The following is a 12050-nucleotide window of genomic DNA, read 5'->3' as shown; positions in this document are numbered from 1 at the left end:
TGGCCCGTATCACTTTTGAGATCCGGCGGGTTGCCGCAGACTCCGTCCTCGGGTCTAGTAACCTTAGACGGTGACCTGTACCTTGGTAGAATGACGACTGTTGACTGGCGGTTGGGGCCAGAAAAGAGCTCTGCAGAACTTCAAACACTGTCCAACTATAGACAATCTTCACTCCTTCAGATCTGCGAGAGCACGTGCGAGGCGAGTGATACGAGCGGAAGAGGGCTTCCTGGAGGGAATTCACAACTTCCATTAAGCGGTCCATTTCCACTGCGCAAGTTTGGGAATCGATAAGACGGATTTCAGGCGAGGGTAGTACACGTCCCCTTACGGCCTTGTCAAGTCGCGGGATCTTGGTGGACTTGCAGAAGACATTGCTCAGGTTTTAGCTGAACACTTCTTTACTGTTACTACATCGTCCGTACAAACTCCTGCTCGTCAGGTGTTCCGTAGGACTGCAGAGATGAGGAATCTCAATTTCTTCTCGTGTAATGAGGAAGCTTGCAACCTTCCATTCTGCATGTGGGAACTGCAATCAGCTTTGTCTACGACTAGACACACTGCTCCAGGACTTTATTTATAAATCAATTTTATTCAATTTGGTGTCATTAGAAAGACAAAAGGACTAACTATATCACTAAACTATAAAAATGCTGCAACTGTGCATATAAATCTGTAATTAAAGTCAGTTTTCAAATTTTTTTTTTTTACAAACTTCCTGAATTTTTTTCGTCAAAATCACAAGTTTCACCATTTTAAATTTTGTCTCAAAGAATTCCTATTGTCATAAATTTCAACATAAAAAGAATCAGAGGGGTGTTTGTTCTGTTTAATCATTTAAAACAGAAAGAACATAAATAATAATATACACATTTCGTTTTGTGACTCTTACCAAGTGGTCACAAATGATGATCAGTTCTCATAAAACAAATTCATAAAATTGTAAAAAGCATTCATTCTTTCACAAGTTTTCAATGGACAATATTATGTCTCATTCAAAAGTATATAAACAACGAGTACTTGTTGTTGTACTAGGAACATGGAAAGTCATTAAAATGTTTTCATTAGGTATCCAGCAAATAACTTGAGGAAGGGCCACTTGGACTCATGAGCTTGACTTTTGCATCTCTGTGTTCTTCACTTATCTCTAGAATTTTTCCAAGCCACCACTGGTTATCGTAGATAGCTGTGACAAATGTTTCCTCTTCAATTGTGTTAGAGGCCATGTTTTGAATTCCAAGAAGGACTTGAATAAATTTAGTAGACGATGAAGCATGCTTTATCAGCAACTTGTTTTCATTCAGTGACTTGAAAGAAACTACACTTTTCCAGCCGACAGCGTAAGCCTGGCCTGCAGGGCACGAGACAATGTTCCGAGGTTTTGCAAATGCTCGTGGTGCGGAAGGCCAGTGACCCGAGGTGTCATCGGGATAATTGACACAGTCCGAGACGAACTGTGTGAGCTGCTCCAGGTACCTCTGGAAAATGGTCGGCACTGAGGAAATACCAAATGGAAGGCGCTCGTATTTATATAATCTGAAAGGCGTGTTGATGACAAATGTTCTGTGATTCCTCATCTAAGGGTAAGGGAGCTGTCAAGTTTCCCAATCACCGCTAACGAGGTCACCCGAACACACACTTTTCACAGGCTCGACGGTGCCAGCAGCCTGCAGGCAATCCAGGTCTCGCTTGACAGCCGGACACGAGACCACTGAACGGGTTGAGCTCGAAAGAACTGTGGCCGAGCACCTGCCCGGAGGGCGACGTGTGCCTGTAAGTTCGAAGCACACCCTAAGTAGGGCCGAAACAGAGAGGTGTAGGCCGAGCACAATTTGTCGAGGTCCCGGAATGGGAAGGCAGTGAAAACGACGTTAACTTCGTCAGAATTCGAAAAGCCTAACAGTGCGAAAGCATCGAGTCCAAAAATGTTCGGAGCCGAGGGACGGTTGACCACCGGTAGGGTCAGGAGCCGGGGAACGTGTTTATAGGTGGCCGGGACCGAAAACTGCCCACAGAGAGGGGATAGAAGCGTCACCGTATGCGACCAATTGCTGAGAGGTGGGAGACAGCTCCAGGGAACCCAGGCACGTGTACGTTGCCAGACTGATCGAGGAGACAGTGGACCCCGTATCGACCTGGAAACACACGTCGATGTTAAAAATGCGGAGCGTGAGGAACGACTTTCGCATCGGTGGTGTTTCCAGCGGGACGACCGATTGCAGCGTGCGCACAGTATTCTGATGACCCACGGGTGAGGGGCGGGAGCGGGTCGAGCGGCTGTGACAGACAGATCGGAGACGGCCGTATTCCTGATAGAGTGTGCACGTCGTCCAGCAACGGGATCAGTCTGCAGGAGAGATGGCGGAAAAGGAGTGCAGGTGAAACGGAAGTGATCCACACGACTGTCGACGAGGAGCGATCGGCACCTCCGAAGCCGTAGAGACGTCAGTCGAGGAGTCGTCTCTCTCTGGGATGTACCACATCGACAGCACGAGGGACGTGCCCACGGGGAGGATTCTACCTGTGGCTTCACCACGAGACGCTCATTTGCCATTTGTGCAATTTCAAAGGAGTGGGCTACGTGCAGAATGTCTTCCGATGAGGGGTCGTAGAGTTTCGACGCAGCTGTCCGGACCTAGGGATCGGGTGCCAGTCGAGCGACAACATCGCAAATTAGGGAGTCTGCGTATGATGCCTTGTGATGCTGATTCGTGCAAGTGAAGTAGCATTTGCAGATGAGACCCTGGCGGTCCGTGACTCGAGAATGGTATAACTGTGGGGCCTTTACGGTACCGGAGGAACTCGAGCCGAGATGCCACGACACTGTATCGCCGGAAATAGTAGTTAATCGGCAACACGCACATCTCGTCAAAGGAAAGAGTCACGGGGTTCGCTGTAGGGAGTCATCCTTGACTTGAAATGCTGTGAAATGTTTCAGAAGATGCGAGTAAGTTTGTCAGTCATCCTTAGTGTCGTTAAAGGGTGGAAACGACGATGGAAATGGGGAAGCGTCAGAAACCGGGACACCCGGGAGCTGTTGTAGTATGGTCCCCCCCTGCTGTGACTGTCCGCCAGCAACTGCGAGGATTGCCGTGAGACATCTTAACTGATGCTGCTGCTGCTGCTGCTGCATGAGCTGCTGCTGTTGGTCCTGGAGACATATGAACTTAGCCTCTGTGCTATCGAATCTTTTACCTCGTTGCCAGTGTTGTAGATGCGCGACCGGTGAGTGGTGCATGGTGGAGAATGGAGACGCGATACTGTCAGGTGGGGGAGCCACTGGAGGTATCCCTAACAGTGAACAGACGGGACAGACGAACAAGTAGCGGATGACAGACACCGCGACCGACCGGGACACGAGGCGAGGGAAGCGAGCGAGAACTGGGGATAAACGTGGCGAGACAACAACAGTGCAGGAACACTCCGAACAATGACTGTATGTACGAGAAACTGGAATGCAGTATGGCTGAGATGTACACGTGAACTATGACGAGTACCGGACTGCTGGGACAGTGCCGTGTGGCCGCCTAAATACGTGACTGGGAAATGCGATTGGTAGTGGGTATCCCGTACCCTCTGGCACGATTTCAACTTCCGCACCTTCTGACACTGGATTTCTAAATACAATATCAGATGAGTGTGAATAAAATCATTTATACTGATTTGTAATAAAGTTTTTACAATAGGGAGTTTATGTAGTGCCTGTAAAATTAGTAATTGCTAAAGAAATGGCACCTAATTTGTATTTCTTTAGTTTCTTAAGAGCCCACAGAGGTGTGAAATGGTGCAATACAGGATAGTTTATTTTCAGTTTTCTTGTAACCTACAATATCTACTGACTAATGACTTTTTAAGAACAGAATTATTAGTAAACAGCAGAAGACCTTAACTTTTGCTGAAAGACATCGTATATCTGTGAAGTTTTTATTGCAACTCCTGTCACATGAATGAATGTGAAATGTAGGAAACTTGTATGGGATGCAACATCTACCCCAATTTAACATACTAAATAAGCCACCAAGCTGAAGAGAGAACCACGCAAACATCATAATAAAACATAAAAAACAATAAAACAGTTTGCCAATATAGAAGTAACCAATCCTGTAAGTGTTGCTATACTTAAATTGTGAACATAAAGAATGTTAAATACGTTTGCTTTCGAACCAAAAGTAATTAAAGCTACAAAAATATTTGTGCATTCGAAAGCGGAGTGAAATGTAAGAAAATGTGAGTAGTTGAACGCCGTGCAAAACTGTTGTGTGTTGAGGAAAGTGTCTATTGTAATAAGAACAGGTAACAGAAATTAAGCTTCTAGCGCATGAATAATTTATTTACATTGACTTGCTTCCAGCAGAGTAAGCTGCACTTTCACACACATTCGAAAGTATTTCTTTGTGAATAGGTTGTAGCTTATGTCACTGAATCAGTGACATTATTTTACTATCATTCATGTGTACTGAAAATGTACAAATGTTTGGAATGCAAAAATACAGAAACTATTTCATTAAGTAAGTAGAAAAATAGTCACAATCTTACAGCTGGATTGCTCGCAGCTAGGGGCAGTAGGTTCCTTCAGACTGTCTGATAGCAAAAATATTCACAGCAGTGAGTATTGTGATTGTGTGTGTTACACTGTGACAAAACAGGAATGGTGCCCCAAGTCCAGAAAAGCACGATCTGGGATGCGTGAAGAAATTATGGGTCACCAAATTGGCGTTTAGGAAGTTGCAGGAATTTCTCTCTACTAAAAGTCATTACTGTTAAGTTGAGGCTGCGTATTATCGTGCTGGAAAGCAATAGAAAACAGATTCCAGTTTAAACATTGGATAGCTATAGAGCTGACTCTCTCCTCTGCTATTGTTCAAAAATAGTTCAAAGAAAGTGCATATTCCTAGTTTACGTCACTATGTACGTGCAACTAGGAAATAGATGAGAATAAAAGTTATTCCTTACGTGCTCGCCTCGCTCCTCAATGACTTTTTTGCTTGCCGAAAATTGTGGCTTGCTGAAATTAGCATTATCGTATCTCGGCAGTATGACTGGGCTTCATTGTAAAATGTCACTGCTGTGAGATTTTATTTCTCAGGCTGTCTGTTTCCATCTCTCATACAGTAATTTATAATAGTTCCACATTACAGTACAAGTCAAACCTGCAACAACCGTTGACACCAACTACTTCTCGTCCCATACATCTTGTGACTTTTCAGTTCAACTGCTTGTGCCGTAACTGACCAACAATTGCTTGTTACACAAATCACCAAGAGCAAAGGTACAAGAAGTCGCAGTTCAGGATCTTATGATACATTGACCTTGACCATCCGAAGAATTTCATACCCGATTAAATATTTCTTTTACAAATGGTGTCAAGTTGTTACTCGTAATACATTATAAAATGGCATTGATTGTGTCAGATATGATTATAATTTTGAATTAAATTAGAAGTATGAAAAATAATTATGCTTTCTAAAAAATAAAGCTTGTTAACTTTCATGTATCATTTCTTTTTATGAAAAATATAAGACTAAGCTGTGTTATCCTAAATACAATACATATATAAAGTTAAGACTTTAATATCGTTGGATCATGTCATGAATCTAGTGTGTGTGTGTGTGATTGTGTGTGTGTGTGTGTGTGTGTGTGTGTGTGTGCGCACGTGTGTAATTTTTAGGGGGTGGGGTGTCATGGTTCTGACTGCAACTGAATCTTGTTTGTAGTCACTGTCAGTATTGTCTTTTTCTTTCTGCCATTTTTCCTCTGCTTAAAAATAACTCTGGTGGATGTTAGTAGCCAAAATGACCAGAAATAGGTTGCTGTCTTGCCAGGTGTTTTGAATGAAACACAGCTTACAGATTGCTAATTACAGGTATCTATGGCAAACCTACATTTCTAGCATTTGTAGACTTAGAGAAAGCTTTTGACAATTTTGATTGGAATACTCTCTTTCAGATTCTGAAGGTGGCAGGGGCAAAATACAGGGAACGAAGGGCTATTTACAATTTGTACAGAAACCAAATGGCAGTTATAAGAGTCGAGGGGCACGAAAGGGAAGCAGTGGTTGAGAAGGGAGTGAGACAGGGTTGTAGCCTCTCCCCGATGCTATTCAATCTGTATATTGAGCAAGCAGTGAAGGAAACAAAAGAAAAATTCGGAGTAGGTATTAAATCCATGGAGAAGAAATAAAAACCTTGAGGTTTGCCGATGACATTGTAATTCTGTCAGAGACAGCAACGGACTTGGAAGAGCAGTTGAACGGAATGGATAGCGTCTTGAAAGGAGGATATAAGATGAACATCAACAAAAGCAAAATGAGGATAATGGAATGTAGTCAAATTAAGTCGGGTGATGCTGAGGGAATTAGATTAAGAAATGAGACACTTAAAGTAGTAAATGAGTTTTGCTATTTGGGGAGCAAAATAACTGATGATGGTCGAAGTAGAGAGGATATAAAATGTAGACTGGCAATGGCAAGGAAAGCGTTTCTGAAGAAGAGAAATTTGTTAACATCGAGTATAGATTTAAATGTAAGGAAGTCATTTCTGAAAGTATTTGTATGGAGTGTAGCCATGTATGGAAGTGAAACATGGATGATAAATAGTTTGGAAAGGAAGAGAATAGAAGCTTTCGAAATGTGGTGCTACAGAAGAATGCTGAAGATTAGATGGGTAGATCACGTAACTAATGAGGAGGTATTGAATAGGATTGGGGAGAGGAGAAGTTTGTGGCACAACTTGACTCAAAAAAGGGATCGATTGGTAGGACATGTTCTGAGGCATCAAGGGATCACCAATTTAACATTGGAGGGCAGCGTGGAGGTAAAAATCGTAGATGGAGACCAAGAGATGAATACACCAAGCAGATTCAGAAGGATGTAGGTTGCAGTAGGTACTGGGAGATGAAGCAGCTTGCACAGGATAGAGTAGCATGGAGAGCTGCATCAAACCAGTCTCAGGACTGAAGACCACAACAACAACAACAACAACAGGTATCTATGGAATTGGTTTTTGTCTGCTGTAATTTTGAAAATCTTAGTACCTTATATGGATTAAATACTGAGTGCTTTGTGGATCTTGCCACAGAGTCTGTAGTACTGCTTACCAAAGGGGCACCTGTGCTGTTATATCTGCATCACTATTGGCACAATACCATTTGCAGATTGCCTGTCTAGCAGCTTCAGATACAGCAAAAATTTTATTTACATAATTTCATATATTGTTTACCATATTTAAAAAGCTGTCAGAATCTGCTCATTGAGAGGCAGCATCTCGTGTTAAAGGTTTAACACAGTATTACAAGTATTATAGTCAGAAACTGTGTCTCTCGAGGCAGTGTAACTCGTGGCGTGCAGATTACTCAGACTGTACTCATCCACCCTTTGGGAATGAGAGCGCTCTGTAACTTCCGACAAACTTCACACATAATTTCAAACCTTTTTGGATCTACTTCTCACTGACACCCACCACGAAACAGTCAAAGCAAAAAGTTTACAGCATATCACATTTTCACTGGTGGTGCAGTAAAACTTCATCGTCGAGCATGAAATTTTAATTTATTACTCCTTTACTAACACTATTCGTAACACATTTAACTGCCAGTATCCACATATCCCACTGAATGAATGTACCTGCAAAATTATTTCATTGTACAACACAGTTCCGGGGATACAAAGTCGTCGGCATTGAGATGCGTGAAAAGCTAGCCTTCCTTAAAATAGAATACCATTTACTCAGACTATATTCATACTGTTTGATAATGAGAGTACTTAGTGACTTCCAACAAAGTTCAACTAAACGTGCTTAGCGTCAAATATTTAACGTCGTAACTCGTTTGTAAAGTAATCGGATGTTTGAAGCTGTTTGATACGTGAGAGTTTTTCTGCGCAACTTCTGTTGCTGGAAATTGCTTGTAAGTTTCAGAACAGACAAAGTGTCTATTTGGGCAACTGGTAATGGGGCTTCTCCCCTCTCGAGATTTCCCATTTGTTTGTTTGAACGTGTTTCTATACTACAGGAAGTTTTTGGTTTGCAGATGCTGAAGAACTTGGTCGAGAAGTGCTCCAGTCTACAGATGATGCGGATATCAGACAATCTGCTGAGATCTGAGGAATTTTCAGAGGCAGTGTCACGGCTACGGAACCTCCGTGTGCTGCGTCTGGACCACGACTGCACAGAGGGTACTTCTGCCTCGCAACCTTGTGTACTGCTGCGACCTTTGGCTGACGGATGCCCGCAACTGGCTGAGATGGACTTTGGACGGTCGTTTGCGAATATTGACGAATTGAGGTATTTTCTGAATGCCAAGAGTAATACCCTCAAGTCGATACGCATAAAGTGGACGATGGGTGGGACAAGGTGAGTGTTATTACCTCTCCTCATTTGGTGGTCTCACGTATGAAGATGTGAACTCTTGGTTGATGAGTGCTTCTCGAGTATTCAGTATTTTAACTCTTACATAATACAAGCTGTGGCTTTCTTGTTGCAACAAGGGGATAGTGGTTATGGGTCATTCCATATCCAATCGATAAACTGATTAAATTTGATGTTCTTAGATTTTGATGAAACTGAGCATACCTAGTGTCCCCACATCTTAATGAATGAAAATGATAAAAGACTTTTTTTCATAATTTAATTAAAAAATATTAAGCCTCGAATTTTAAAATTTTTGTTAAAAATTGCTACACCCTAGAGTAGTAAATTGCCATTTTGTCCAGAACTAGGTGAGATTCAGACCTGCAAAATTTATCACTGTAAAACTCTTTATATAGGCTTTTGTTTGGTATGCGACATGATGGAGTTTAAAAATTATTATTTTTTAATTTAAATAAACTATAATTTTCTAAAAAAGACACAGTTTTAAAATTTTGAAAAAAATCACAAAATTTCCTTGCACTCTACTCTTACAGCTCTGAAAGTTTCGTTTTGAGATCATCATGGGATCACATGTTGCAGAATGTTCAAGTTCCATGTGTTGTTTGGAAAAAGACTTCCATAGAAATTCTACATTAACAAATCACCAAATTAATTTTAAAAAGTTTACTTACAAGATGAAATGTACGAACAGCTGTGTCAGTCACAATGTGTAACAAGTTGGAATTAACGGTGAAGCCTCTGTTGGTTCTGAGCATGTCATGTTCAGACAATGTGTATATTCAGTGTGTTGGAGTCATTGGGTTCACTTTACATAGAAAATCCACCACACGAACCGACATAACATATGGCTTCTCCAGGTATGCAGGAGGAGGAGATGGATCACACGGATGAAGAAATGTCACCTTTAGTTCATCTTCTTCTTCATCTTTCCCCCAAAATGTATGCAAGCCACTACTTGTCCTTGTTACACACTGTATTATGTATCGATTTACACCTGTCAGCGACAGTGTTTCTTCGGGTTTGGTGGTCAACTGTTGTAATGAACTTTGAGCATATGAGAATATCTTGACAAAGATTTTTGCCATAGGAGTGAATGTATGAGACATTTGAATCCCTGGAATTGATGCTTTGCTGAAGCGATTGTTTAGAAATTTGGCTATCTCTGTGTATTCGTCCTGAGTTACAAATGTAAAATTTACTCCAGAGATGTTTTCCACTGCCCAATTGAAAAGCTGTGGAGGTGGAAGAATTTGATTGTGGTACAGATGTTTGAAACTTTTTCGTGCTGCCAACCTCTTCACTCTGCCACCAACTCCATCGCAAGGCACTTTTCCACGAGCTGTTGCTGAAAAATGCCATTCAGCCTCTATCCCAAAATCAGCTTGATGGAAAAATAGTTTTAAAAAGTTTCTCTTGATTTTGTACTGAGCTGCAGCACCATTAGAAAAGAGGTAATTTTTTTTAGGTTCAAAGTGGTTTCTCAAGAATACAGTGAGCTTTTTCTGGAAGCAGTAGACAGCCACAGTGTTGTGTTCGAGATAGTTTGAAATAACAACATAACTGAGATGCTCTGTTTCTCTTGTGTAGTACACGACAAATTTGTGAACAGTGACTTGCTGACTTGTCCAGTGATGCTCCGGACCACATCCTGCATCATAAATGAGTAGTTCTCTGAAAAAATCACATACACAGCAAACTGTGAATCTTGTAGACTTTCTCTAATGTGTTTCATAAATGAACTTGGTTTGTCATGACTTTATTGCAAAAAAAAAAACAAACATAGACGGCTTATTGCAAAATAATTTGATGAACACTGTTGTCGATTTTTGTAATGTTTCCAATTTACACTCGTTCACAGCATCCACTGTCAGAAGGCGACATTGTGTATCAGCTTTTGTTCAAATGCTTTCTGCAGTATGGTCTCGATTTCCTTACTCCCAGAGCATGAATTACAGTCTCCCAACTGACAAACTATTGATGGTAGATTGCACAGAATCTTTGCAAGAATGTGTTAATATGTCTGCATTTCTCCACTTGTTCGTGAGTTCAAACGTGCATTTTCAGTCATAAGTTTCAAATTTTGGTGAATGTAACAATACTGTGAAAAGGAAAGCTGCTACTCACCAAATAGCAGAGATGCTGAGTTGCAGATAGGCACAACAAAATGACTGTCACAAATATAGCTTTCAGCCAGAAAGCCTTCGTCAGACTTACACGGCAAACACACGTCTACACACTCGCGCCAACGCAACTAGCACACACGTGACTGCAGTCTCGGGCAACTGAAGCCACATTGCGAGCAGCAGCACCAGTGTGTGATGGGTGTGGCAACTGGGTGGGGGTAAGGCGGAGGCTGGGGTGGGGAAGGGGGAGGGATAGTAAGGTAGGCGTGGCAGACAGTGACGTGCTTTTGGGGAGCACAGAGGGACGAGGTGGAAAGAGGGTAGGGCAGCCGTGTGCAGTTGGGAGGTTAGACAGAGGGAGCGGTGAAAGGGGGGGGGGGGGGGGGGGAGATAGCAGAAAAGGAGAGAAGTAAAAAGACTGTGTGCAATGGAGGAATGAAGGCTGTGCGAAGCTGGAATGGGAACAAGGAGGGGCTGGATGGGAGAGGACAATGACTAACGAAGGTTGAGGCCAGGAGAGTTACGGGAATGTAGGATATATTGCAGGAAAAGTTCCCACCTGCATGCTTCAGAGAAGCTGGTGGGAAGGATACAAACAGCACAGGCTCTGAAGCATCCATTTAAATGGAGGATGTCACGTTTGGTAGCCTGTTCTGCAACAGGGTGGTCCACTTGTTTCTTGGCGACAGTTTGTCGGTGGCCATTCGTGCAGACAGACAGCTTGTTCATTGTCGTGGCCATGTAGAATACAGCACAGTGGTTGCAGCTTAGCTTGTAGATCACGTGACTGGTTTCACAGGTAGCCCTGCCTTTGATGGGATAGGTGATGTTAGTGACCGGACTGGAGTGGGTGGTGGTGGGAGGATGTATAGGACAGGTCTTGCATCTAGGTTTATTACATGGATATGAGCCTCGAGGTAAGAGGTTGGGAGCAGGGATTGTGTGGGGACGGACAAGTATATTGTGTAGGTTCAGTGGACAGACGGTGGCATGCCACTGTGGGAGGGGTGGGAAGGATAGTGGGTAGGACATTTCTCATTTCAGGGCATGACGAGAGGTAGCCAAAACCCTGACAGAGAATGTATTTCAGTTGCTCCAGTCCTGGGTGGTACTGAGTTACAAGTGGAATGCTCTGTGGCCGGGAGGTGGTGGTAGACTGGAAAGATGAGGCATGGGAGATTTGTTTTTGTACAAGGTTGAGAGGATAATTAGGTCAGTGAAGGCTTCAGTGAGACCCTCAGTATATTTCGAGAGGGACTGCTCGTCACTGCAGACGAGGAGGAGGAGGAGACTAGTGTTTAACGTCCCGTCGACAACGAGATCATTAGAGACGGAGCGCAAGCTCGGGGGAGGGAAGGATGGGGAAGGAAATCGGCCGTGCCCTTTCAAAGGAACCATCCCAGCATTTGCCTGAAGCGATTTAGGGAAATGACGGAAAACCTAAATCAGGATGGCCGGAGACGGGATTGAACCGTCGTCCTCCCGAAGTCACTGCAGATGTGACGACCACGGGTGGCTGGGCTGTATGGAAGGGACTTCTTGGCTTGCAATGGGTGGCAGC

At 43.0% G+C, this 12050-nt stretch overlaps 1 protein-coding gene across 3 annotated transcripts in view; it reads left to right on the top strand.

The window, feature by feature from the left end:
* Positions 1-12050, top strand: part of LOC124719065 (F-box/LRR-repeat protein 7-like) — a 153633-nt gene that overhangs the window by 34010 nt on the left and 107573 nt on the right. For all 3 annotated transcript variants that reach the window (XM_047244746.1, XM_047244747.1, XM_047244745.1), the window contains exon 4: positions 8026-8348. In XM_047244746.1, the coding sequence (XP_047100702.1) occupies positions 8026-8348 (323 nt within the window). The remainder of the gene's footprint in view (positions 1-8025; positions 8349-12050) is intronic.

This window comes from Schistocerca piceifrons, chromosome 10 (assembly GCF_021461385.2).
Source record: "Schistocerca piceifrons isolate TAMUIC-IGC-003096 chromosome 10, iqSchPice1.1, whole genome shotgun sequence".
Lineage (NCBI taxonomy): Eukaryota > Metazoa > Arthropoda > Insecta > Orthoptera > Acrididae > Schistocerca > Schistocerca piceifrons.
The sequence above is the reverse complement of the archived record's forward strand: the minus strand, read 5'-3'. Positions and strand labels throughout refer to the sequence as shown.